Source organism: Argentina anserina, chromosome 6 (assembly GCF_933775445.1).
Source record: "Argentina anserina chromosome 6, drPotAnse1.1, whole genome shotgun sequence".
Taxonomy (NCBI): Eukaryota; Viridiplantae; Streptophyta; class Magnoliopsida; order Rosales; family Rosaceae; genus Argentina; species Argentina anserina.
This window is the reverse complement of record NC_065877.1, coordinates 32,769,161-32,792,446: the sequence shown is the minus strand read 5'-3', so window position 1 is coordinate 32,792,446 and position 23,286 is coordinate 32,769,161. Positions and strand designations below refer to the sequence as shown.

The window sequence follows — 23,286 nt, the reverse complement described above, 5'->3', positions numbered from 1 at the left end:
TGAATAATCAAGAACTCAAATATTAACTAAACAAAAACAATGTACTTCGTTGAAACACAAGTTAACCAAAATACACATTAAACCTTCTTAGCTTCATCATTAGACGTCTAGACTTGTCTTAACATGAGGGCTAGTTGACAAAACCCTCAAGCATTACATTAGATCTATGCATGCATGATTGTACACATACAAAAATCAAAATCACATATCTCTGCATGCATATATTTATTACTAAATATATTCTTTGCATAAGCACCCGATTATATATGTTCACCAAATACAAGTTATAACGTTAACTCCCAATTCTCGGTTCGGTTTGGTTTTCATCGGTTTTTTGAAAGCATATAACCGATAACCCACACTAACTACTCAGTTCGGTTCGGTTTCCGACACCGACGCAATGATTCTGTCCGATTTCGGTTTTTTAGTTTCGGTGTGGTTCGGTTATGGCCGGTTTCTGTTTTTTCGGTATCATACAGTCCGGTCATAATTTCATTTGTAGTGATACTCCACATAAATAAGACAGGTGGCATGGGGACGGCGCCAAATCCCTTTGACTTGAAAATGTTTCCGAAGGCTCATCCCTGCACTACTATATATATAAACGCGACATCTTTCCCATCACACCATCAAGCTCTTCAACTTGAACCTTATTAGTCACAGGACACTTTTACTTAGCAATCACCTTCTCCTCCTCATCAAACGAGCTTCAGGTTTCGACAACATTCACCAATATGGGAAGAGCTCCTTGCTGTGACAAGAATGGACTGAAGAAAGGTCCATGGACTTCTGAAGAAGATGTTATTCTCGTCAACTATATCCAGGAACACGGACCAGGAAATTGGCGCAACCTCCCAAAGAATGCAGGTATATATACATACATATAATGTTGATATTCTCTTCGTTTTCCAGATAATTTGTTTGCTTTTACTCTAATTATTTAGGATTCCGCTTCTTCACATATAACTGACGATTCTTGATACACATGCATTATATAGGACTCCAAAGATGTGGCAAGAGTTGCCGGCTTAGATGGACTAACTACCTGAGACCTGATATAAAGAGAGGAAGATTTTCCTTCGAAGAAGAAGAGACTATAATCCAACTTCATAGCATCCTCGGCAACAAGTACGTATAAAACTTGTATATGCTTGATTATAAGCGATCATATTACTTGCATATTTCCTTTACGCAGAATTTATATGCTGAAAGTAACTCACTATCTGCTTTTCAATAATTTGTTAGGTGGTCAGCTATTGCAGCTCGCCTGCCAGGAAGAACTGATAATGAAATCAAGAACTACTGGAACACACATATCCGGAAAAGGCTTCTCCGAATGGGGATCGATCCAGTCACGCACGCTCCACGTATCGATCTCCTTGACCTATCCTCCATCCTCGGTTCCTATGTGTCCAATATCAACCCAGCTGCAGTACTTCTCAACCTGTCAAACTTGTTAGGCACACAACAAGCCCTTAATGTCAATCCGGAGCTGTTGCGGCTAGTAACCACTCTCTCATCACTCAAACAAGGAAACCCTCAGATGTTTTCACAAAACCAAAACCATGTCTGCGATTTTTCCCAGGATTTGCAGAACCACTTAGTCCCATCGTTACAGTCTAATCCTCAGTTCCAAAATCTTTTCCAAGATGACTTTTCTCCAGACATGGCAAACATAAAACAGCTCATGCAAATGATTAATACTGAAGGGAACTTACCCAACATGTCCAACTTTAGCAGTCCAGCTTCTTATTCCCAGGAAAATATAGTCCCTAATTCGAATTTCGCTCCTGCAAAAGCGGTTTCCAATTTGCCAAGCTATGTGCCTAGCAGTACTTCTAATCCTACTGCTCCAGAACAGGCAGGACAATCATTTTTCCAATTACCTTCAAACAACACTAATGCTAATCACGAGTTCGGACTTGATTCTGTTCTGTCGACGCTTCATTCGAGCCCTACTCCCTTAAATTGGTCGGGCACATACAACAACATAAACAGAAGCGGCACAGAGGATGAGAGAGACCTCGAAAGTTATTGCAGCAACCTGTTGAAGTTTGAGATCCCGGACAATACGTTGGATATCAATGATTACATCTAATTAATGTTATACTGAATTAATAATTTGTCTTTTTTCAATTATTGTAGATCTTAGTCAACTCGATGTAGCTACTACGTACATTATGTTTCTTGTTTGATCATGTACCAGTACTGTAGTATGTAGTTGATGTTGATAAGTATGAGATTCTTTACCATCAATAGTTTTTCTAATTAAGTACAGTAATTTCTATAGCGCTTCACAAGTTCACGTACATTCTTCAGGGGCAGATCCAAGTCATCCAACCCAAGCTTAACTGGGATGGAGCCAGGTGAACTTGAAGCCTAAAAAAAACAACTTCCATATTAAAAAAAGAGAAAAAGAGTAGGCAATGAAACATACTAACTGAGAAACACTGATTCCCACGGAACCCTTTCTTAGTTTCTCACTTCTGTATTTCACTCTTTCTTCTCATGTTCTTCAGTTTAAGCTCGTTGGCCATCACCACTCCGGCCACTTGCCATTGCCAGTTTGAGTTTGCCACTCCCCCGCTCTGCCACGCCACTATAGCTCCCATTCGGTTTAGCTCTAAGCTTTTTAAAAAAAAAATTTAAGTCAAATTATGGATTATGGAATGATTAAAATCTGAAATTTAGTGGATATGTTAGAGAATTGGAGGTTATATAAACTGAGTATATGAGTTTATTAGTTAAACTATCAATTAGGAATTATTGGATATTTGGAATCTAAAGAATCGTACTTTGATTCGTTGTCTTGAAATCTCAGACATTAGGATTAAGAGTACAAATCTCCGACCCACCCACCTCTCCCCTTCCTTCTCCACCACCGTCACCTACTCCGACGGCCTACCTGACATATACGATCGTGTTGTCGTAGAATTTCATTGTGGGTAAGATTCTGCGATCGGGTATGTATTCCTTCAATCTCATAAAAAATGGGAATTTGACTGTTGTGGAATGATATTATCGTGTATTGGGCCGGGATTAAGGGTTGAACTCTTATGTTACTAGCAATACTTCTAATTTGACTTCTCCTAGCTTAGAGAGGCAGCCTCTTGGGATTCTGACGATTTCTGATCCCATGCTGGCCACAACTGCTATTGTTGCTTATAGTAATGATTATGCCGAGGCCGGTGATATTCTTAGGTTCTTGAAGCTTGAGAGTGATGGGAATGTGAGGATTTATAACTCTGCTAAAGGTAGTGGGACAAAAACTGAGGGATGGGCAGTTGTTACCGATTAATGTCAAGTGTTTGGCTACTGTGGGAACATAGGAATTTGCACTTATATATATCGTTTTTTTTTTAAATTGAGATATCAGATATATCGGAGATATATCGGGGATATTGAAAAAAAATATCGTTCCTCTTCCGAAATTATTTATTTATTTATTATTGAATTACATACAAACAAATACAATTATTAATTTTATCTAGTACTAGAAAGAATCTCTAGGTGCTTAAAAAGATGCACGTTGGTCAACAAAACTACAATATTTTGCCCAAGAAATACGAGCCATATAGTACGAATTGTAATTTTTAACATGATAGTCATATATCTCTTTTAAGCTACTAATAGTTTCTCCGAGAATGTGATAGTAAGGATGAACCCAACTCGATAATTGATCATAAACGTCTCCAAAATGACCATAATTGTAAATAGGATGACCAGATTGATAGTTGACTTCATGTGATTCGTTTGACATCCCACTGTGCTATGTGCCTAAATTGATAGAATCAAAACTTAAGGCAACTGAACTAACATCAGATGAAATATTTTGATCATCAATGGCTCCTCTTGTCCTCCTTCTGCACCTATTTTTCTGTTGCGCACCATGACCGCCTGCTCTAGATCCATGATTTTCATCTTGGGTAGCATGATCAAAATTACTTTCACAAGTAAACTGCTCAAATTATTCACCTACATAAAATTGTCCATATTCAAACCTTATATCTCCACCACCTTGTCGACTTCCACCACTACCATTACCACCACCACCACCACCACCACCACCACCACCATCATCATCATCACTATCTGAACTATCTGGTGTTGCTACACCGCCCCACACACTAGCATTATCAGAACCATCTCCCGGGTCTCCAACTTCATCAGATAATACCTTGTTTACATCAATTCCAAAATCAGTTGTCTTTTCTACGACATGTGGAGGAGGGTTGCCATTTTCATCATTGAGGTGTGCATGCATAATCCAATCATGAAGAGGATCAATGTCATTCTGAAGTGGTTCATAGCAACATGAAGTAGATCGATATAGTTATTTTCATTGATCACATTATCCTTTGCTCGTTTATCACGTAGGCGTAACTTCGTGTTATAGTAGTAGTATACGAGTTTTTCCAACTTCTGATATGCACGACGGTTCATTTTCTTTGTATGAATAAGAGAAAAAGTACTCCATTTTCTTTCACAAGCAGAAGATGAAGCCGTTTGTGCTAAAATACGCACGTCAAATTTCAGTATTATTATCATTCCATGATGGGTTCACAGGTTGCTAGCAATCTATGAAGGTATGAGAGAACTTCTAGGAGACAAAGACTACAATGTGACTCATGTTTTCTTACTTTCCCCAATAGTGCTAAAGGCGAACACTCATTATCTAGATATCCTTTGAGAGGACGTCAAGGAGATAAAGATTACTACTCTTTCTATATTTCTCGAGGAGAACATTTGTTACTAAAATTTTGGATATTCTCTTATGATCGTCATGAAAGTGTGATACTATGTTGTGACCCTTTATTTTGGATTATCTCAAGGTCAATGAGAGCACTGGTCACTGATATGGCTTGACTTTTAAGAGTTAAGACCTGAACTTTCACTCATCTTCTCGATATCTTTTACGAAAAATTAAAAATTAGCTGATTGAAGGACTACTCTTCTAGTCTTATTTTTTATATCCCTCGAGGCTCGAGGTGATTAATTAATCAAAAAATCCAGGTCAAGGAGAGTCTGAGACATCCTTAAATTGAGTTAAATTTTTTTAAGTGAAAATTTTCAAATATTTCTCTAAAATATCGAAGATATATCGGATATATCGTAAATATCGGAGAAATATTGGAGATATTTTATGTTATCGGAGAAATATCGCAGATACGGAAAAAAATAAGATATTTACCCCTAAGATATATCGTTTTTTTGAAAAAGTGAGATATCAGAGGATATATCGAAAATATCGCGGAGATTTTGTTCCTTGTGATTCCAATCCCATATGTGGCTGCCCTTCTCTCAATTTTGAGGCGGTGGATCCCAAGGATAGCAGGAAAATGTGTAAGAGGAAGATGGAGATTGAGGATGGTTCTAAATTCACTCTATGTGGTGGATGACGCTGGTATTAGAAATGTTTATAAGGGAATTCTTGCTAATAGAATTGTTGTTGCAGTAAAGCAACTGAATGGGATTGAGCAAGGAGAAAACAAGTTTAGGATGGAGGTTGCGACAATTAGTAGCACCCTAAGTTGGGAGAACCGGTTCAAGATTGCCCTTGGCACCGTAAGGGGGATCACATACCTTCACGAGGAATGCCTATTTGGGTTTGCTTGTTAGCTAAGAACTTAAGATTATTGGAAATTAGAGAATGATAAGAATATTTAGGTTTAAATGATAGAAATTGTTTGTTTGATTGCTTCTGGCTAGTGATTCAGTGAATTTAATATTGTCGAACAAATTTTTTTATCTGTCTAAATTAGCTAAGTGACATTTTAATTTTAGATCCACCATTGCGTATGATATATATTGAGAACGATGCGATGAGAAGTAGTTGGTTCAGTTGCGATTAGACGTATATGGCGGACTTGCAAATTACGGATGCGGTGTCATTTTAATTTTCACCTGCAGAATTCACAATGTCCGCTGACTCTTCTCTCAAACCGATTTTTGTCCGTATATATGAAAAAAATGCTGATTGTTGTTTTAAGTTTCATAATATAGTAGTTAACCAAGAGGCTCGACCGTAACTCATTTAACTCGTTTTGCATGCTTTGTTAATTGGACTAGTATGATCGAAGATTCGAAGTGATTAATTGATCATGTTCTGCAAATAATGAGATAGGCGGATTTTGGTCAAGCAACTAAGCATGTTCGTCTTCAGTCTATATAGCTACAGCTATAGTTGTTTCAGTATTACTTTGTCTCTATGAAGCACGGACACGACATTTGGGTCGCGTGTCACGTGTCCGACACAGACACGGACACGCGAACTGACTTTGGATACGCCTCGGACACACTGCAATATGTAATGGACACGTGAGTATCTGAATCGGACACGCCTGAACTCGGTCCGGACACGCGGATACGCACCAACTCATGATAAAAGTAAAAGTGTTTATGGTGAGATTCAAACCTTGGTCATCTAAAACACCTAACAACTTCTCAACTATTCCAACATATTCAGTGTTTGTTATATTTATGCACACTTTAATATAGATATATATATATATATATGGAGAGAAACTCGTGATAAAAATAAGAATATTTATGGTGGGATTCAAACCTTGGTTATCCAAAGTACTAATTAAGTCCTTAACCGTTCCAACAAATTATGTTTTTTTTTTCATTTTAATGCACACTTTGACACATATATATACATCTAAATACTTTCAAATTTATAAATTATTATTTTAATAAATATATATATTAAAAATAATATTTAATTAACGTGTCAATTACGTGTCTGTGTCCAAAAAAATTTCTATTTACCATGTCTACGTATCGAATCGTATCCAATACAAACACTCGTGTCGTTGTGCTACGTATCGAATCGTATCCAATACAAACACTAGTTAGCTTTGTCTTTGCCGCCCAATATCCAAAACGCACTTATTCAATTCAAAACGTGTTCTAGTTTGATAATTCTAACGCTTAAAAGCGCGTTATTGTCTTTAAATGCCTCGCTTTTTATCTTTCCGTGATCATTATACTCAAAACAGAACCTTATACAAATATAAATCTTTGTTCAAGTGTTGAATTGTTGTATGGATGCCGAAGCATGCTATAGCAAATTAATCGGAAAAATTAAATCTAGCTATTAGAAACTAAGAATCTAATGATTACTTTCCACTTTTTTTCTTACTATTTTATCCAGTGAGACAAATTTGCTAAGATGAGCCTTTTGACTTCCTTAGTTTTTTGAAAGACAAGACATTCTTGAAAAGTTGCATTTTAATTTGTTCCAATCAAATGCATTTCAATATAGCTGTTCTTGCGATTTCACACTTGAAGCTCGACGAACTCATTTGAAAGAGAGATAGAGGAACCTAAACTTGTTCTTCAATTTAGTTGTATTCACATTGTAAATGATTCATTCAAGGATCGATGAACCAAAGAATGACATAATTATTGTGCTATATTTAATTTGTCTTGAAGACAAAGTGATATATGTCCGAGTGAGAATCCTAGTAAAAAGACTACTCACGGATTTGACTGATTGACTTTTGCACATGTTACATTCTTATCCTACGAGCAAATACACATTCTAGGTCAAAAATCACATTTACTAGTTTTGGACGACAATGACACTAGGTGACATACACGTCAACTTTATGAAATGGTGAAAGACCGAGAGATGTGATTTTGCGAAAGACCTTATTGTGCCTAACATTGGGTCGACGGTTTCTGTCTCTTACGAAAATTTGGTTCTAGATCAAGCATGGCGTGAAGCCCATTCATGTATGATGTACCCAATCGTAGCTAAGACCACATTATAAGCCTATATATTAAATATTAATTCATCAATTGTTCACTTCGTAATTGTTAGAATTTCTTGTGTACACGGTGTAATTAGAACGATGGAAGTATTAAAAGAAAATTTTAACGCACATAATTTTCTCGCATTTATTATACTTTTGTATGTAAACTCTCACTTTAACTCATTGACCAAGAGACCGCAAGAGATGAGAATGTCAACATTGGCCAATAATAGAGAACACGGCAATGGTGGTATAGAAATGATCGAGTAGGGAAGATGCCTTTGGAGGCTTAGAGACACTGGTATATAGTGCCTCTGGCCAAGTCCAAAACTCCAAATCATGAATCCTGATGTCACATTTGGACATTTGGTTGCATGGTTATGCTTACAACCACTGTAAATGCACTAAAAACCGGATTCCATAATCAATTGATGTTGTTGTGCTAAACTGCTCTTATATCAATGTGGTCATGTGGAGATCCAATAAGTCTCCAATTGTTCTATCTCCGTAAATATCAATCCAAAAACAATTGGATACTGAGTAAGTAATCAATCAACAGACTCTATGAACATAATTGAGTCATTCAAATCAGGATATACGTCAGTCGTCACCATTCAATAATTCATGAGTGTCTGAAAAGTTTTGGAACGGTTATCTCCATCATCTTCTAACACAACCGTTCCAACATATTGTATGACACTCGTGAAGTGAAGTGCATATTGAATCCATCTAATGAGATGATGAACGTATCACTCACAGTCCAATTTCCCTACCGATTTGCAATAAACTATGTACATGACTAACGTGAGATACCAATACCCCGACAGTTGTACGGGCAGCATACAAAACTTGATCCAATAATCTGGATTTTGCAACGTAACGCCATGATTACACCATTGATGCTTTTCATTTCCTACTTTCCAAGTCGATGATCATTTACCCTAAGCACTTTTGCAACGATCCTATCTTCTTCCTTCCAACCTAATCGTCTTCTATATAATAAGACATCTGGTTGAAAATCCTAACAAAGTAGCATGATATACAAAGTCCATTGCATGCATCTATGCATGACATTTCTGAAGGACCAAATTGGGTGGTTGTTGTTTACAGCTTATGTAGTCGTAGGAGCAGTTGCTTTTCTCTACATTTTTCAAGTGGAGGGGACCCTGAAAGGAGTGAGAGCCCATCGTAATACCAGAAACCAAACAAGAGTGTTAAAAAATGAAGATAAAGAAAAGAGTGTAAAGCTTTTCCCAAAGGAACTTTTGTTTGGAATAATTTGTTCTTGATTGACGCTGTATGTTTGTCTCGTCTCTATAATCCAACTCCAAACGTATATAACTCCTATAATTTGACAATTCCCACATTGTTGTTTCTGTGATGCATATGGAACCTAGCTGTTTGGGCAGTTTGTGCTAATTTGTCCTTTGGTTACCAAGGAATATATAGATGCAGGAATAAACAAACAGTGGCGTTTTATGTTACGAAGTATTAAAGGCGAGAGTAATTTAATTCATTGTTGATGCAGATTTGGAAGATAATTCTTTCTCCCATACATATCTTGAAGCTAATTTCACTGTGGATGCTCTTGTTATGTATGGTAATTCCCTTGACCATGTTTGCTGTTGGTCCTCTAAGTTTTCTTCTAGGGTGAGGTCAGCTATTAACTTTGGCCTCTTCAAAACTAGGTGCTCCATAGTCCATAGTCCATAGGGAACTCGTTGTAATATTTACTTTTAATATAAAAAATGGCTTAATAGCCAATTTGTTATCTTAGGATTCTGTCAATTTGCCACCCTAGTTTTTATTTATGCTAATTTGCTACTCAAAGTATTAATTTTGCCAATTTTCCTACTCCATGTTTCTAAAATTAACTATTTTGCTATTATCTTTTCATTTCAAATTTTCAATACTGCCTACCAAGTGACTTAATTTGAAAATCCAAATAAACAAATTGGGTAATCTTGAAAAGGCAAGAGAAGTAAATTTTGTTTAAGGTTAGCAAATTGACAAAATTAATACTTAGGATATCAAATTAGCAAGTTATATAAAGTTATGATAGTAAATTAGCAGAAATAAAATCTAGGATAGCAAATTGACAATCTTAAGTTAGTCTCATTTCTAACAGTTAACCAATGGGGGCACTAAAATGTTTTAAAGACCTACCAATTTTGGAATCTTGAAGGTAATTGACACCATTTTGGACATCTTCCAATCTCAATAACTTGAGGGATCTGGTACTCTGGTAGTAGACTCTTCGATAATTTGGAGGGTGACCGTTTCATGTGAACCTTAATTGCAAGGGTGAGGCCTTCCCCCTTTTTTATTTCTCTCCGATTGTGTCTAATAGTTTATGTTATCTTACGAAATTGAAAACCAATTTGTGTAAAGCTGGGTGCTATGGCTGTCACGCACGCTGGACCTTTGTCTCAGACTGGAGAACGAAGCCTCTAAATATAGCCAGTAAAGGGCCAACGCTCAAGTCATGCATATGGTGCTTGCTTATATCAGTTCAACACAGAAGATGTCAAATCCCTAGGATGCCCTCGTTTCCCATGCCAAAGCTGCACCCAACGTTACCCTTTTCCAGTTTTCCATTCCCAAGTTTCGAACTTTCAATAACCCGTTACAATTCTTTTCACTCAAAAAATGGAAGAACAAAATAAATAAGGCAAATTTGATACCGGAGAAGAGGGAGAGAGTGACTTGAGCTTGAGGAGGATTATGGAGAATGAAATGGAAAGGGACACCATAAGCTGACAATTTTTTATACAGCCTTTTCTTATCATGCAAAAAACCCAGTTCTACCAAACCAATATCATATGCATTTCTCATGGACCCCTTCAAGAACCCAATTACCCTTTTCATTTGAATAATTGGATCCAAAAGTACTAATCTTTTTGGCAAATAATTTTCAATTATAGTGGGTGCTTTGCTTTTGTTTTTGTTTTTGTTTTAGACTTTTACTCTTTTAGGCACTAGAAGAGAAGAGAGAGTGTAAATTAGTGTGCATAAATCCCAGAGAGATCTCTGAGTCAGCTCAAGGCAATGGCCTAACCTTTCCTTTTCATCTGGATTATAAATCCACCCAAAGCCAAAGCCAAAAACATAACCAAAACTCAACCCCATCATTTCATTTACAGTAAGAAAGACAAAAAGATAGGGTTTTTCCATCTGGGCTCTCTTCCATTTTCATCTCCCACCCACAGTTTCCTACTTTCCTTCAACTTGTGAACTCTTGCTCTGTTTTGGGTTTTCCAGGAGGAGGAAGAGACAGTTCAGAGCTGCAGAAGCTTAGCTTAGCACTCAAACCTAAACAAATTAACGCAAGCACTGCTACCCAGCATCAAATCTCTGCTTTGCATATCTCTCTCTCTCTCTCTCTCTCTCACTTGCTTTTCAACTTTTCACCATTCATAATTCCAGAGAAGCTTTAAAAAACGTTGTCTCCTTGAAACAACAATGCTTCCAAAAAGCAGAAGATTCAAAGCTTGAGCCTTTACCTTCCTCTTTTTTAACCCTAAAATCTTCATCTTCCTCGGATAAAGTTACAAACTTTAACCTCGCCGCACGAACCCACTTCTGTCTTTCTCGTGAAACCCCAAACTCTATCTCTCCTTTTCTCTCTGTATGTCAACAATGCCATCATTTCCGACCACTTTCACGCTCCTGATTATGCTGCTTCTGTCAACTCCGGACATCTCCCTAGCCGGTTTACTCGCTGAGCCGGTAACCGGTCACGGCCAGCCTCTCAAGCCAGGCGACTACTCCAGCCCAAACACAGTCCCGGCCTTCCCGGTGCAAACCCAGGCCCAGACCTGCCGTCTCGACCTCTCCGCCGAGCTTTTCGGCGGCGTCAACGAAGCCTGCGGCCGAAACCTAGACCGAAGCAGATGCTGCCCCGTTTTAGCCGCCTGGCTCTTCGCCGCTCACGCCAGGTCAGCTCTGGAAATCTCCTCCGCCCCGGCTCCCTCCTCCGCCGCCGGCGACCTCCCCATGATGCCGGACGACTCGCAGAAGTGCGTCAACTCTCTCCAGACTTCTCTCCTCAGCCGAAACATCCGGATCCCCCAGCCGAACGCCACGTGTGACGCCATTCTCTGCTTCTGTGGGATCAGGCTCCACCAGATCAGCTCCCTCAGCTGTACGGCGGCGTTCAACGTCTCCGGGTCCCACAACGCCACTCCGACCGCGGCGGTCAAGAACTTAGAAAAGAACTGCCGTAACTCTTCCTACACTGGCTGCACCAAATGCCTCGGCGCCTTACAGAAGGTCAGTTTCGTCTTTTTAACCAGTTTAATTCTAGGTCACCACCTGGTATTAATATCACATACTCACGTAGCCAAAGCATAAGAATAGAAACGAAAGCGATTGTGGGACTGAAAACTAGAAGACACAACGACACAACTCGTTCATGTTTCGTAATTTGTTTTGACGCAATTGGCCTTTATTTTGGTTGGTAATTACAGCTCAAGGGCGGGACAACGACGTCGGGGAAGAACGGAACATCGTCGAGGGAGACGAGTAGGGCGAGCAAGATGTTCAACCGGGACTGCCAGCTGATGGGGCTGACGTGGCTGCTGGCGAAGAACAAGACGGCCTACATTCCGACCGTCTCCGCCGTGCTGCGCGCCATAATGTACAGCGCACACCCGCCGCACGAGTCGACGTGTAGCCCGGACCAGGAGAACATGCCTTTGGCCGTGGACTCCCTGCAGTTTGAGAAGTCGTCATCGTCGGCGTTGTCAATATCTCCGGCGTCGGTGTTTTTATTTCCGGTTGTGCCCCTAATCATAGTTTTGGTGTCTCTGTTTGTTTAGGGGAATCAGAGCAGAGCTTAGTCTGGTTTTTCCCACCGTTTTCTGGGTAGTCCCTGTCAGGTGTTCACGTGATGCTAGAAGACAAAACGAGCGCGATTGGGTTGTTTTTGTCATTTTGCCCCCCCCACTGTAAATTTTCAGCTCGGTCTTAGCTTAGTATGACTACAACAGGGAAGAAGATCCTTTTTATTACCCAATTGAAGCTTTTCGTCTTTTGGCTGAATCTCTTGCTGAAACCTAGAAGGTTCATTTACTCCAGTCATGGTAGTTTAGATTTTGTGGAGTTTCATTTATGATAAATCATTGGAAATTAAGAATGATCAATTAAGAACCCCAATAGCATTTAAGACAGGTTGGGAGGTAACTCATTCCCAGGAATAAGGGAAATGGAGTATATTGGTCGCGTAGTAAATGCAAATTCTAGCACTAAGAAGATGCTCAAAATTTGGGAGTATAAATAACCAAAGATGTTGTGTTTATCTATGAAGCAAGATGGATTTATGTAATTTTTGGTTTGAGTAGCTTCATATGTATTAGGGAGTATAGAGTGAATTGCGGATGAATGTTTGTCATGAGGAATTAAATTAAACACCATTTAGGCAAATGGAATTGGGTAATGCGTCCAAGAAGTCCATGAATTGTTTAAGGAATGCGCTTCAAATTTGGAAGCTCTTTTAATTTTGTAGGAGTGTGATTCATGAATAGCTTAATCAGTCCCAATTGCGATTACTTATCGTAGAATGGATCAAGAGGGTCTTCTAAGCAGGAAAACCCATTCTTGAATCAAATTAGGCTATTTCGATGCTTTTCTAATCCATTATTAGCGTATTTTAATTGTCTGTTTGGGATTACATATTTTGACTGGAAGTTAGTTCTATGTTTTTTTTTCCTTATGATGCTCATTATTGAGTTCAATAATGCACAATGAGGGTGGTACAGATTCTACAGAATGTGCGAAACTGATCATTGTTCTCCCAAAATATACATAGGTTACAGAAATAGATACATACAATACATCAGGCAAATGCTAGTATTTGACCATGGTATTTAGTGGGACATTTCCCAAAGCTCCAGTAGTTCTATGTTGAAATTCATTAATGAATCACGTAGTCTTACAAATTAGGATTCCAATATGTTTTCCGGTAAACTTGATAAGTAAACTATGAACAATCTATGAAATCGGATGTAAGAAGTGATCACCATCCCTTGCCTATAAGCCACAACCAGTCGAGTGTTACTCCTGCAAATATACCTAAGACCAGGAACACTACCAGTAGATTTCCCAAAGCATTTTGCTCCGGTCCCTGCAAAACCCAAGTTATAAGTTTCCACTTCTATCTTTGACAGAACAAGACATGTATTATCATGTATAAAAGACTAAAGAGCACAAACCTTGTAGCCTTTAGGTGCTGAAGTGAGCACACAAACAGTTAAGTAACCATTAGTTAAACCCAAAAAGGATGTAAGCATGATCATCCAGCCTTGGTCTCCATACTTGGCAGTGAAATAGAATGCAGGAACAAGTAAGAAACGAGCAAGAATTGCAACCACTAGCCATTTACGTGATTCTAACTTGAGGCAATCTAAGCATGGAACGTATCTTCCGATCAGATCCCACACATTGTACATTGCAATCAAAACCAGTGCATACCTGATAAGTCACAAGATATCAGTTGGTTTTAACAACCAAGGCGCAAAAATGATCAGGTATCTATGTTTGAGAAGTGAAAACATACCATGTACCCAAATTGTGAGATCCAGTATCTTCTGATAAGAATCCAGGGAATATTGACAAGGTCAGGGCATAGATGAGAAACATACCAATTGCATAATCAATGTTTTGAAATAGCAATTGTTTGTTCCCCAGACGCTGCATTTTACTTGGATCTTCAATATCCTGCATCAAATTGCAGCGTTTTCACTAATCACTATCATGAGTAGTACTTGGCACATTTGTTTCTAGCATACTGATCAATAAAACATACCCCTTCCGGCAACGTCTGGATGCCACCAGCAGCAAGGTCAGCCGAAACAGTTTTTGATCCTTCTGATGCTGCCTTGGAGCGGTAGAACTTTACAATTGGTAGTTTTGGAAACACAAGAGCATACAGGAAAACACATAGCAGCTCAAAGAGCGTAGAGATGGAAAAGAACATAACTGCAGTGGCCAGAACATAAACAGTAAGGAGTAACAAAGCAGCAACGGAGTCTATTTTACTTAATGCTATTTAGACATAGAAATCCAATGTTGAAAAGAATTGACATCAATTCAAGTCAGTGAAACAAAAAATACATAACCTTGCATTAACTGTCCCAAAAGAACAAAAATATGCGCACAACAATAACAACATATATATGAAAGTACAAGGATTAAGAACTTACTGGCTCCCTTGCGAAGGCCATTCTGGGAATTCTCAAACATTGCCTTTGTAAGTAGCCTAAGTCCAGAGGTTATGGCTCCTGATGCAGCCAAACCAGCAAGGAAAGACTGGACAGTTCAAAACAAGAAATGTCATACATTTACAGCCAGGTACAAAGACTTTTGAAAACATGAAGCAAAACAGAAACTGCACATAAGAGAATGCAAATTTGCCACAAAACAGTACTGACTTGAATGAATTCTGGTTTCATGAAGGAGAGGTCTCCTATCATTCCTCCTTGCACATGAGCATCTGCAACTCCAAAAGCACCACTAAGGGCACAGATTCCTATGTATGTTCCAAGCCCTCCTTTTCCTGATGTAGCTAAATCCAACTGAATATGGAGGTTTAGATGGCTGGTAATTTAACTCCAGTAGTCCAAAAACATCAGATATTAATGTCAGCTGATAACATGGTACTTACCACTAGCACCAGAAGAGTGCTTAGGAAAAACAGGGTATATCCAAACAAATTTCGCTTCCTGGTATTGATGTTTGCTTCATTGTATGACAATGCTATGAGTGTAAAGAGCGCAAACGGCTGATACACTAGAGTGAGGACCCTTGACGGATGATACCTCTGCACCGCAGGAAACAAGAAACTAAAACTCATCAAAGACATATCACTACAGAAGTGATGAGAATACCAATTCGATAATACTACACAAAAGTTACCGGGAACAAGGCAACATAGTAATCTTCAATGGTAAGCATACTGTTCCATGAGAAGAGACACCCATTTCCGAGAAGCCAACAGACCACCATTGCAGCAAACTTCCCCTTTGATAATCATAACAAACGCACATCAGAAACTTCTTGAGACACAAACAGATCTTGTGAGCTACTCTAATTGCAACTTAGGCGGATACAAATTACAAACCTGCTGTGGCTGTCCATTATTAAGGTCAGCCATGAACTCTTCCCTCAAATTTCAACCAGCTCCCTACAACTTCAGGCAAGTTAGCACACAATCACTTATAAAAACGAAGACATGTGGAAATCATTGAATTTAATAGTTTCTCTTCTAAGATACCTCAGCAATGCTTTTGTTATATGTGATTATGTGACATTAAAGTCTCTGTGGAGTTCCATTAGTATTGAAACACGATTCTGACATTAAACTCCAGTGAGCCTAACATATAAAAACTATACATAGTCAACTCAGCTTCAAGTTTATCAACGATTATGATAAAAGTAATATGCTCTTCAAATCCAATCTTGCAAGGCTCAATCTTTTTCATGCAGGAAGCAATAAAACTAATAAAAGCTAACACCCCATGATTGATACGACTTTTCCTCACCTCTGTGACATATGCACAAACAAGAGAGACAACACATGTGGATACAACGTAATCAAACAGATAGACATGACAGATTGAAACTTGCTCTATGAATGAAGGAAGGAAGGGTCAGAGAGATATTACTTAACAGAAGTAAGAACAGCGTAGGTTGATTGGATCGGATATGTGTGGATTGAGAAGAGACTTCTGGGTTGATTCTTCAAGCTTTTAAGAGAATCTGAATATGCTGGTGTATCCTAAATGGCCCAATAGTAAACCATGCTTTTCTTTATAATATTAACTTTAAAGAATACGAAAAGCTTTGGTTTGGAGCCGCCAGTTATGTATGTAGTGGCACTGTTGGAGAATCCTAACTGTGATTGAGATCTACTTCTACGTCTTTGCAAGTTTGCAGTTGATTCAAACTTGTTCGGTAATTACATAAATGCAATGAATTGGCAGAGCCGTGAGGATTGAGGAATGTGGATTCTAAATCTGGGACTATTTTCTTTCCCGGGAAAATCTCGAAATTAAGGAGGAAAGAAATGACATTGATTTTTGTTTGAGAGTAATTATTCTGTGTACCAGCCACACCATGTGGCATTGTCATGTGGTGTATTTAGCCAATCATATTACGTCATAGTATAATTAACATGCACGTTGTGAAAATGACAAAAGTTTATTTACATATAAGAATCAATTAAAAATAATTATAGTAAAAAATGGATCAATAAAATTAAAAATGTGATATATGTGGCGCATTATATACGACGTATATGGTAGCCAACCAGTTGGCTTTCCATATAAGAAGACAAGGAGGAAATACGACGACTCTTCCTTCACATTTTAGAGGCGTTGACTCTACCGGCGCGTGTTTCTCACTCATCAGTTTCACATTAGGACACTAATCCATCCTTAATCCACTTTGATTTGGAGTTTTGGACACATAAATTGGACATCATGCTCTATTTATATATGGGCCGTTGTTGCTTATGGCTCAAGGGACCCAAATTTTATGGGTATTGAACTATTGATACACCGCAATCTTCAGCTTAGGTTTGATGTTCAGAAGTTCAGATGAGCACAATCACAATGGTAAAGGGGTTTGCAAATTCTGATCAGGATCGATCGAGTTGCTGTGGTTTTTACTTAAGCCTAGCTCATTGGTGGAGACGAGTTACACCGAGTTATTGACGGTAAGTTGCTGGCTACAGTGGAATAATTCAAGTGGACACATGAACCACAGTAGGTCAGTAGGGGCGTATCTGTTGAGGTTTTGCGGTTGGAGCCTTACGACAGATTGGCATGTTGTCGCAAGCTCCCGCCATCAGAGTTTAGTATGGAAGGATCTGATGCATTGGTTTGAATATGCATGGTAATCTGTCTCGTGTGATTTGCTGAGGTTGGATCGTTACAATTAGCAATGGATTAGACTAGAAGGTTACCATAAGCAACCTGCTCAACACCCTGGCCGTACCTAGGATTATCCGACAAGGGAACTGAAAACTTGAGGTAATAGTTGGTATGTGTGGTATTACTCGGAAGGAGGCAATTTGGAAATATGCTACATTCAAAAAATTAGGTCCTCTCCTTGCATATTATATGCTATCGAATGAACAAAGGGTGAACCTTATATGATACAGATTTAAGTTTGTGAGATAGCAGAATATAGTGAAACCATACAAATTACAGATCTGATGCGAGGGAAGTGGATTGTGATGATCAATTTAAGACCACCATGGAGCATCACCGGTTCTGAAATCAGTTTCAACCCAAGGAACAAAGATTACCTTCCCATCATCAATATCAGCATGAGCCAGAGCCAAAGACTGTCACGACAATTCAAATTATAAATTGGTTAGTAGTTGTAACAGAAAGAAGAGGTGCATATATAATGTATGAAATTGATGCAATGCTAGAGCATTGGTGGTTAATTTGTATGATGAAAAACACAAGTGTACTTACCAAAGGAGCAGGTCCTCTGACAACTCTTCCTTGGTCATTGTACTGGGATCCATGGCATGGGCAGATGAACTTGTTCTCCGCACTGTTGAATGGCACGACACAACCAAGGTGAGTGCACACAGCATTGATACCATATGTGGCAAGAGTTCTGTCTTTCTCCACAACAAGGTAAGTGGGATCACCCTAAAAAGCAAACAAGATATCCAACTGTTACATTCTAGAACTACATACTTCTTCAATTCTCAACCTGATGCTGTGTAAAAATTGCAATTTAATTGCAAAGTGAAACTTGAAATTTTCAAGTAAATTGAAATAGCAGTAGAACACTAGAACCTAAGATGTATCTTTACCTTCAATCCTTGTGTAAGAGTCTTGTCCCCAGGGCCATGGGTCTTGAGCCATTCTGCTGCAACCACATCGTTTCCGAGAGCATCCTTGGCAGTTTGACCACCACTACCGCCACCAGAGCTACAATCGTCTCCAAGTAAAAGGATTTTTGTGTGTCATAGAGCTAATGATAAAGATTACAATATATGGCAAATTACCAGTGAGACTGTGGGAGCATGATAATGTTTAGAAATTACAACCATAAAGATTAAATTTTGATCATAATCCCTCCAACTTGTGTCTAGGACTAAGCTCAAAATTTGAAAGAAAAAAAAACTAGTTCTTTTTGGAACTTTTCTAATCTTTATGGGATTGAGCAATCGAGGATTCAACAAGTTAACCAGAGAAGAACATGCTAATCAAGCATACATATAGATTTCAACAAAAAAAAAGCAAAGAACTTGAACAAAAAGGGGTACATATAACACAATGGAAGCAATGACAGAAACTCACCCAGGTGGAGCAAAGAAAGTGGCATAGGGAACCAACATGAAGCCAGAGGGAAGTGAGATAGCACCAAGAAGAAGCAGATTCAATAGCTTCCTCTTACCCATGTCAGGGACATTATCAGCTGGAATAGCTGCCTGGCATGTAATTCTCATTCCCTTTCCCTTTCCCTTTCCCATCATCTGTGTCCTCCCAGGCATCACAGACAGGGCCTGTGCTGAAGAGAACATAGCACTCTTGCTGGAGCATAGCTGCAACAAACCAAACACACAGCATCCATAATTCTAGATCCACTCTCTAAACCAACACTGAATATTTATTGATCATATCAGAGTGAGTTTGGTTGGTTTTACCTGTGAAGTGGTAGCAGAAGATAGAGTAGAGGCAGCCATTGTGTGTGGATTTTCTGGAAATGATATTGGGGTTTTAGGTGGTCTGGCGTATATTTGATGATTGATAATGACTACCACAGCATCTAGTGGATAAGAGGCATTAGCCAAAAGGGGGTGCCACACTACCACATATCCATGATCAAGATTTTTCTCTCCACAGTGTACAAAAACTTTAAATACTACAAACATTGGTTTGGGCCAAGAATAGATGATTTGGTTATCTTTGAATTTTTGATGTGTAAATTGGGCTAGGATTTTGCCATTACAGAACAGAGCCACTCATAGGCTACTGGAAATTTAATGGATATGGTTTGATAGGAAGACAAACACAAACTGGTGGGCTGGACACTGAAATTCCATTTGATGACAATAATGTTTTAATGATTTTGGTAAAAAGACAGACTATGAGCCTTCATGTTCAGTTGTTCACTAAATGACCAATAGACTCATTCTCTCACTCACAGTTGGATCTGAATGTAATATTGGAGAACATTACATTAAGTAGAGTACATTGTATTTTCTTTCAATAATTAGATGTAAATGTAAGGATGATTGAGCAGGAATCTATTAGTCAATTAATAGCCAGGAAGAATACTATCATCCATCTATGAACTATCCATGAGTGTATGAAACTATGAATGTGTGTCATTGATGGAAAAAATGTGTGTTTGTTGGAAAGTGACAATGTTGGGTCACTGTTTCATGATTTCTCATTGACTTATTCTGTAATTACCAATTGACAAATCCAGCATCCCACTTTTTTTCTCAGTTTGCAGACCAATCTTTTTCTTTTTGTTAAACAACCAACCTTTGACTGTAATTTGATAAGTGCAATAATCAATGATTTGCACTTGCACAGTTCCACTCTCAATTTTCGATTATGCCAAGCTGTTTGCAACCAAAATTTGACATTCATTTTTTCTATCTTATACAAGTTTGCAACTCTCATCAGTTCTTATACATATATTCCTCCCTCAATTTCGTTTGGTCATGTACTTTTCTCCTTTACTCTTTTTGACAAACTGTTGGCCTTTTTACCACATCCCTATATACGGTGCCTCACTGCATTATCATATTTTTTTCCCCAACTCTACATCCTAGCCTCATGATCCCATGATCAGGCTTGCAATCATATATGAACTTCAGAACTTGTAGCTTTTACAGAATGCATCTATACTTATGGTGATGGTTAGAATTATGTAAGATAGCACGCATCAAACATTAACTTATAGGTCTTTTGATTATGAGTACGTAGAAGTGTAGAACGAGATGTTATGTGGTAAAATGTTATTAGTAGATCAGAACTAGTTGTATGTGTGATGATAAAATAAGTCAGCGATTCCTGTATCTCAAATAATTACTACAGTAGTCCTCCCCGCCCAAGCTGTTGACTGTTGCAGTGGTAGGTTCGCATGCAACATGCCGCCAAGGACTCGCAAAGAAACAACACATAATAATTGAGAAAATACTAAGCTAGCTACGTTTTCAGTTCTTTTGACCTAAAGTAGAACAAGGCCCACTTCATCCTTGTCTCCACCATGAATTTGCAAAACACGAAAAACTATATGAACATTTTGAACTTAATCGGTCGAATCAATCTGGACAATGATGTTGTTATCTTCATGGGGAGGTATGGCGTGATACACTCACTCATCATGTGCTGCTTCCGCATCTCTTTCTTTTGTCACTCTCTCCTTCTCAAGCATAGCATCCCAGGCGTGCAAATTACTCTCTGCCAGTCTCATATTTTAATTTCCAGATAAACTAAAAAAGCTCATTGATACTTCCATTACAACTTCTTAAGCTTTTATTTTCCATCTCAAGCACATTTACATGCTTAAAAAAGCTAAAGGTAAATAGAGAATATATAGATGAAGAAAAAAGAATGGTTCTTTGGTTTTCTTTTGCTTTCTCTTGCACCAATGTAGCTAGCTTGAAAGAAAATAAAAATAAAGATCGACAAGGAATTCTCTGTGTTTTCGTCAAAGATGAAGACACCCAAGGATGAAGGTTAAAGAACCAAAAAATTTAAAAAAAAAATGAAACCCATATCAATGATTAAAAGTAGAGGATCGAGATGGAGCAAGCTTGAAGCAACCCATTGAGATAAATGGAACGCTCTTCTAAGCTTTTTACTGTTTTTAGGGCATTTCGATCAAAGGGATCGTGTATTTAAACAGCCAAGTGTTATTTGAAATATACTTTTTTGGCTTCTTGTGTTTTTCAATTTTTAGTTTACTATTCATTGTGAATGTGTCCAAGTGAACTGACTCACAACTCGATCACAAGTAGAATCCTATGGAGGTGAGATTGAGATCCTTAATTTAAATCAACTAACTAATGGTGTTGTAAACAGTTTTATAACTTGAGAGAATCGATTTCCATCAGATTTTGCATTTCCTTTATACGGAAAATATCTTTTGTAGAATTCGAATGTACGTGAATGTTACTGAGAGGATGAAAAAGACTGCTAATTGGGAAGTTTACATCAAGTTCGCACAGTATTTAACGTCGAACCTTTACAGCTGATCGATGAACTAATGCTACCTTGTAGGTTAGGATTTAGTAATGATCGATGCAGCTTAGTCTAGAACTTCAGATCTTAGAAAGTTAATAAAGTGAAGTAATTAAAAAAGGAACAAAAAGAGAGGAACGGAGGGACATGAAATTAAGATAAAACTACATTTATAATTAATTGATCATAGGCATGCATGATAACAAATTAATATTTTGCATTACGGTCTACTTATGATATATCATCCAGCTGCTAGTGCAGACCTAATTTCTTCAATCTAACATTGTTTCTGTGCAAAAACTCAGATCACAGGCATGCAGGGTGATGCAGCATTCTTTTCTTCATCAATGTATATAGCTTTAACACGAAGCTAAGTCATCTAAAAAGTCCATGATCGAATAACAGCTCTGTATATGAAAATATACAGTAATGTACTGTTTGGTGTATATTGGGGTTAATCAACGGATCAACTGGCATTTCTTCTATTAATGACTTCGAGTCATACTGAGTTGATCGATCGACGGGCCGGGAGGATAGTGAAAGGCTGGAAGTTTAGGTAACGATATTTAATTAGGTCAAAATCTCAAAGAGTTAATGGGACTGGAGAATGATTTCAAAAGGGTTGGTGCATTTGGGGCCTTTTTTTCACTTTGATATGAATGTTTGGCTTTTCTAGCGAGACTGATATTCCTCCCTTGAATATTATGACAGCTGCGTTCTGATTTGGGTTTCGGTTTGGTGACTTTGATCAATGGCGTTGAAGAACAAGAGTATTACATTATAGAAGGGACCACGATTCCTACTGGTACAGGGGACATAAATTCGTTTATAAAACCAGCAGGCTTTGGTTTAGAAAGTTCTTAATGATGGAAATATGATCATATGAGGGGTCTTCTATCTTTGTCATGCATACAGATATACGATTGATCATATCGATCATATCATTATCGTATGCATGCAAGTGTACGTACAGCGATTATTTCACCCGCAGTTTTAGTTACCCTAATTAAGGCTGGCCTAATCAAGTGATCATACTTACTTTGGCTAATACAGTATAAATTGGACTATATACACTTTTTTTATTCCTAATGTTTTTCTGTGTAGTTAAGCTAGCTAGCTAGCTAGCTGCAAATCTCCCGCTCAAGGAGTGTTACAACATGTGAGGAGATTATATATTACTCCAATGCATCTAAGAAAAATCAACACCCGAATATATAGTGCCATGCACCTTAATGTTTTAAGTTTTAACGATAACTCCAAAAAGAAAACCCAAACTCCATTGTGAAACTTGAGCGCCTAGT

The 23,286-nt window shown here is 38.3% G+C and overlaps 4 protein-coding genes across 7 annotated transcripts; 2 read left to right on the top strand and 2 right to left on the bottom strand.

Moving 5' to 3' along the window:
• The first annotated feature begins 734 nt into the window (after window positions 1-734).
• Window positions 735-2,098, top strand: LOC126800700 (transcription factor MYB41-like). Its single transcript, XM_050528107.1, has 3 exons — window positions 735-867; window positions 999-1,128; window positions 1,246-2,098. Exons 1-3 carry the CDS (start codon window positions 735-737, stop codon window positions 2,096-2,098), a joined length of 1,116 nt encoding a protein of 371 aa, XP_050384064.1.
• A 9,031-nt stretch (window positions 2,099-11,129) lies between these two features.
• On the top strand, window positions 11,130-12,897 carry LOC126800701 (uncharacterized GPI-anchored protein At4g28100). The gene is made up of 2 exons (XM_050528108.1): window positions 11,130-12,032; window positions 12,230-12,897. Exons 1-2 carry the CDS (start codon window positions 11,391-11,393, stop codon window positions 12,578-12,580), a joined length of 993 nt encoding a protein of 330 aa, XP_050384065.1. The 5' UTR covers window positions 11,130-11,390; the 3' UTR covers window positions 12,581-12,897.
• Window positions 12,898-13,596: 699 nt separating this feature from the next.
• Window positions 13,597-16,588, bottom strand: LOC126800698 (equilibrative nucleotide transporter 3-like). 4 transcript variants are annotated; one of them, XM_050528104.1, is made up of 11 exons: window positions 16,424-16,586; window positions 16,033-16,131; window positions 15,880-15,942; window positions 15,675-15,779; window positions 15,424-15,579; window positions 15,191-15,334; window positions 14,963-15,068; window positions 14,566-14,738; window positions 14,317-14,477; window positions 13,973-14,231; window positions 13,597-13,884 (listed from the first exon to the last, which is right to left on the bottom strand). In XM_050528104.1, exons 3-11 carry the CDS (start codon window positions 15,910-15,912, stop codon window positions 13,777-13,779), a joined length of 1,245 nt encoding a protein of 414 aa, XP_050384061.1. In that variant the 5' UTR covers window positions 15,913-15,942; window positions 16,033-16,131; window positions 16,424-16,586; the 3' UTR covers window positions 13,597-13,776. The 4 variants fall into 4 exon arrangements, with proteins under 4 accessions (XP_050384061.1, XP_050384059.1, XP_050384062.1 ...); XM_050528102.1 differs by having other exon boundaries at window positions 15,880-15,948; window positions 16,033-16,588; XM_050528105.1 differs by lacking the exon at window positions 16,033-16,131 and having other exon boundaries at window positions 15,880-15,948.
• Window positions 16,589-17,825: 1,237 nt separating this feature from the next.
• Window positions 17,826-19,583, bottom strand: LOC126800708 (cytochrome b6-f complex iron-sulfur subunit, chloroplastic). Its single transcript, XM_050528116.1, has 5 exons — window positions 19,432-19,583; window positions 19,085-19,329; window positions 18,595-18,712; window positions 18,245-18,427; window positions 17,826-18,108 (listed from the first exon to the last, which is right to left on the bottom strand). Exons 1-5 carry the CDS (start codon window positions 19,468-19,470, stop codon window positions 18,007-18,009), a joined length of 687 nt encoding a protein of 228 aa, XP_050384073.1. The 5' UTR covers window positions 19,471-19,583; the 3' UTR covers window positions 17,826-18,006.
• Between the last annotated feature and the right edge of the window lie 3,703 nt (window positions 19,584-23,286).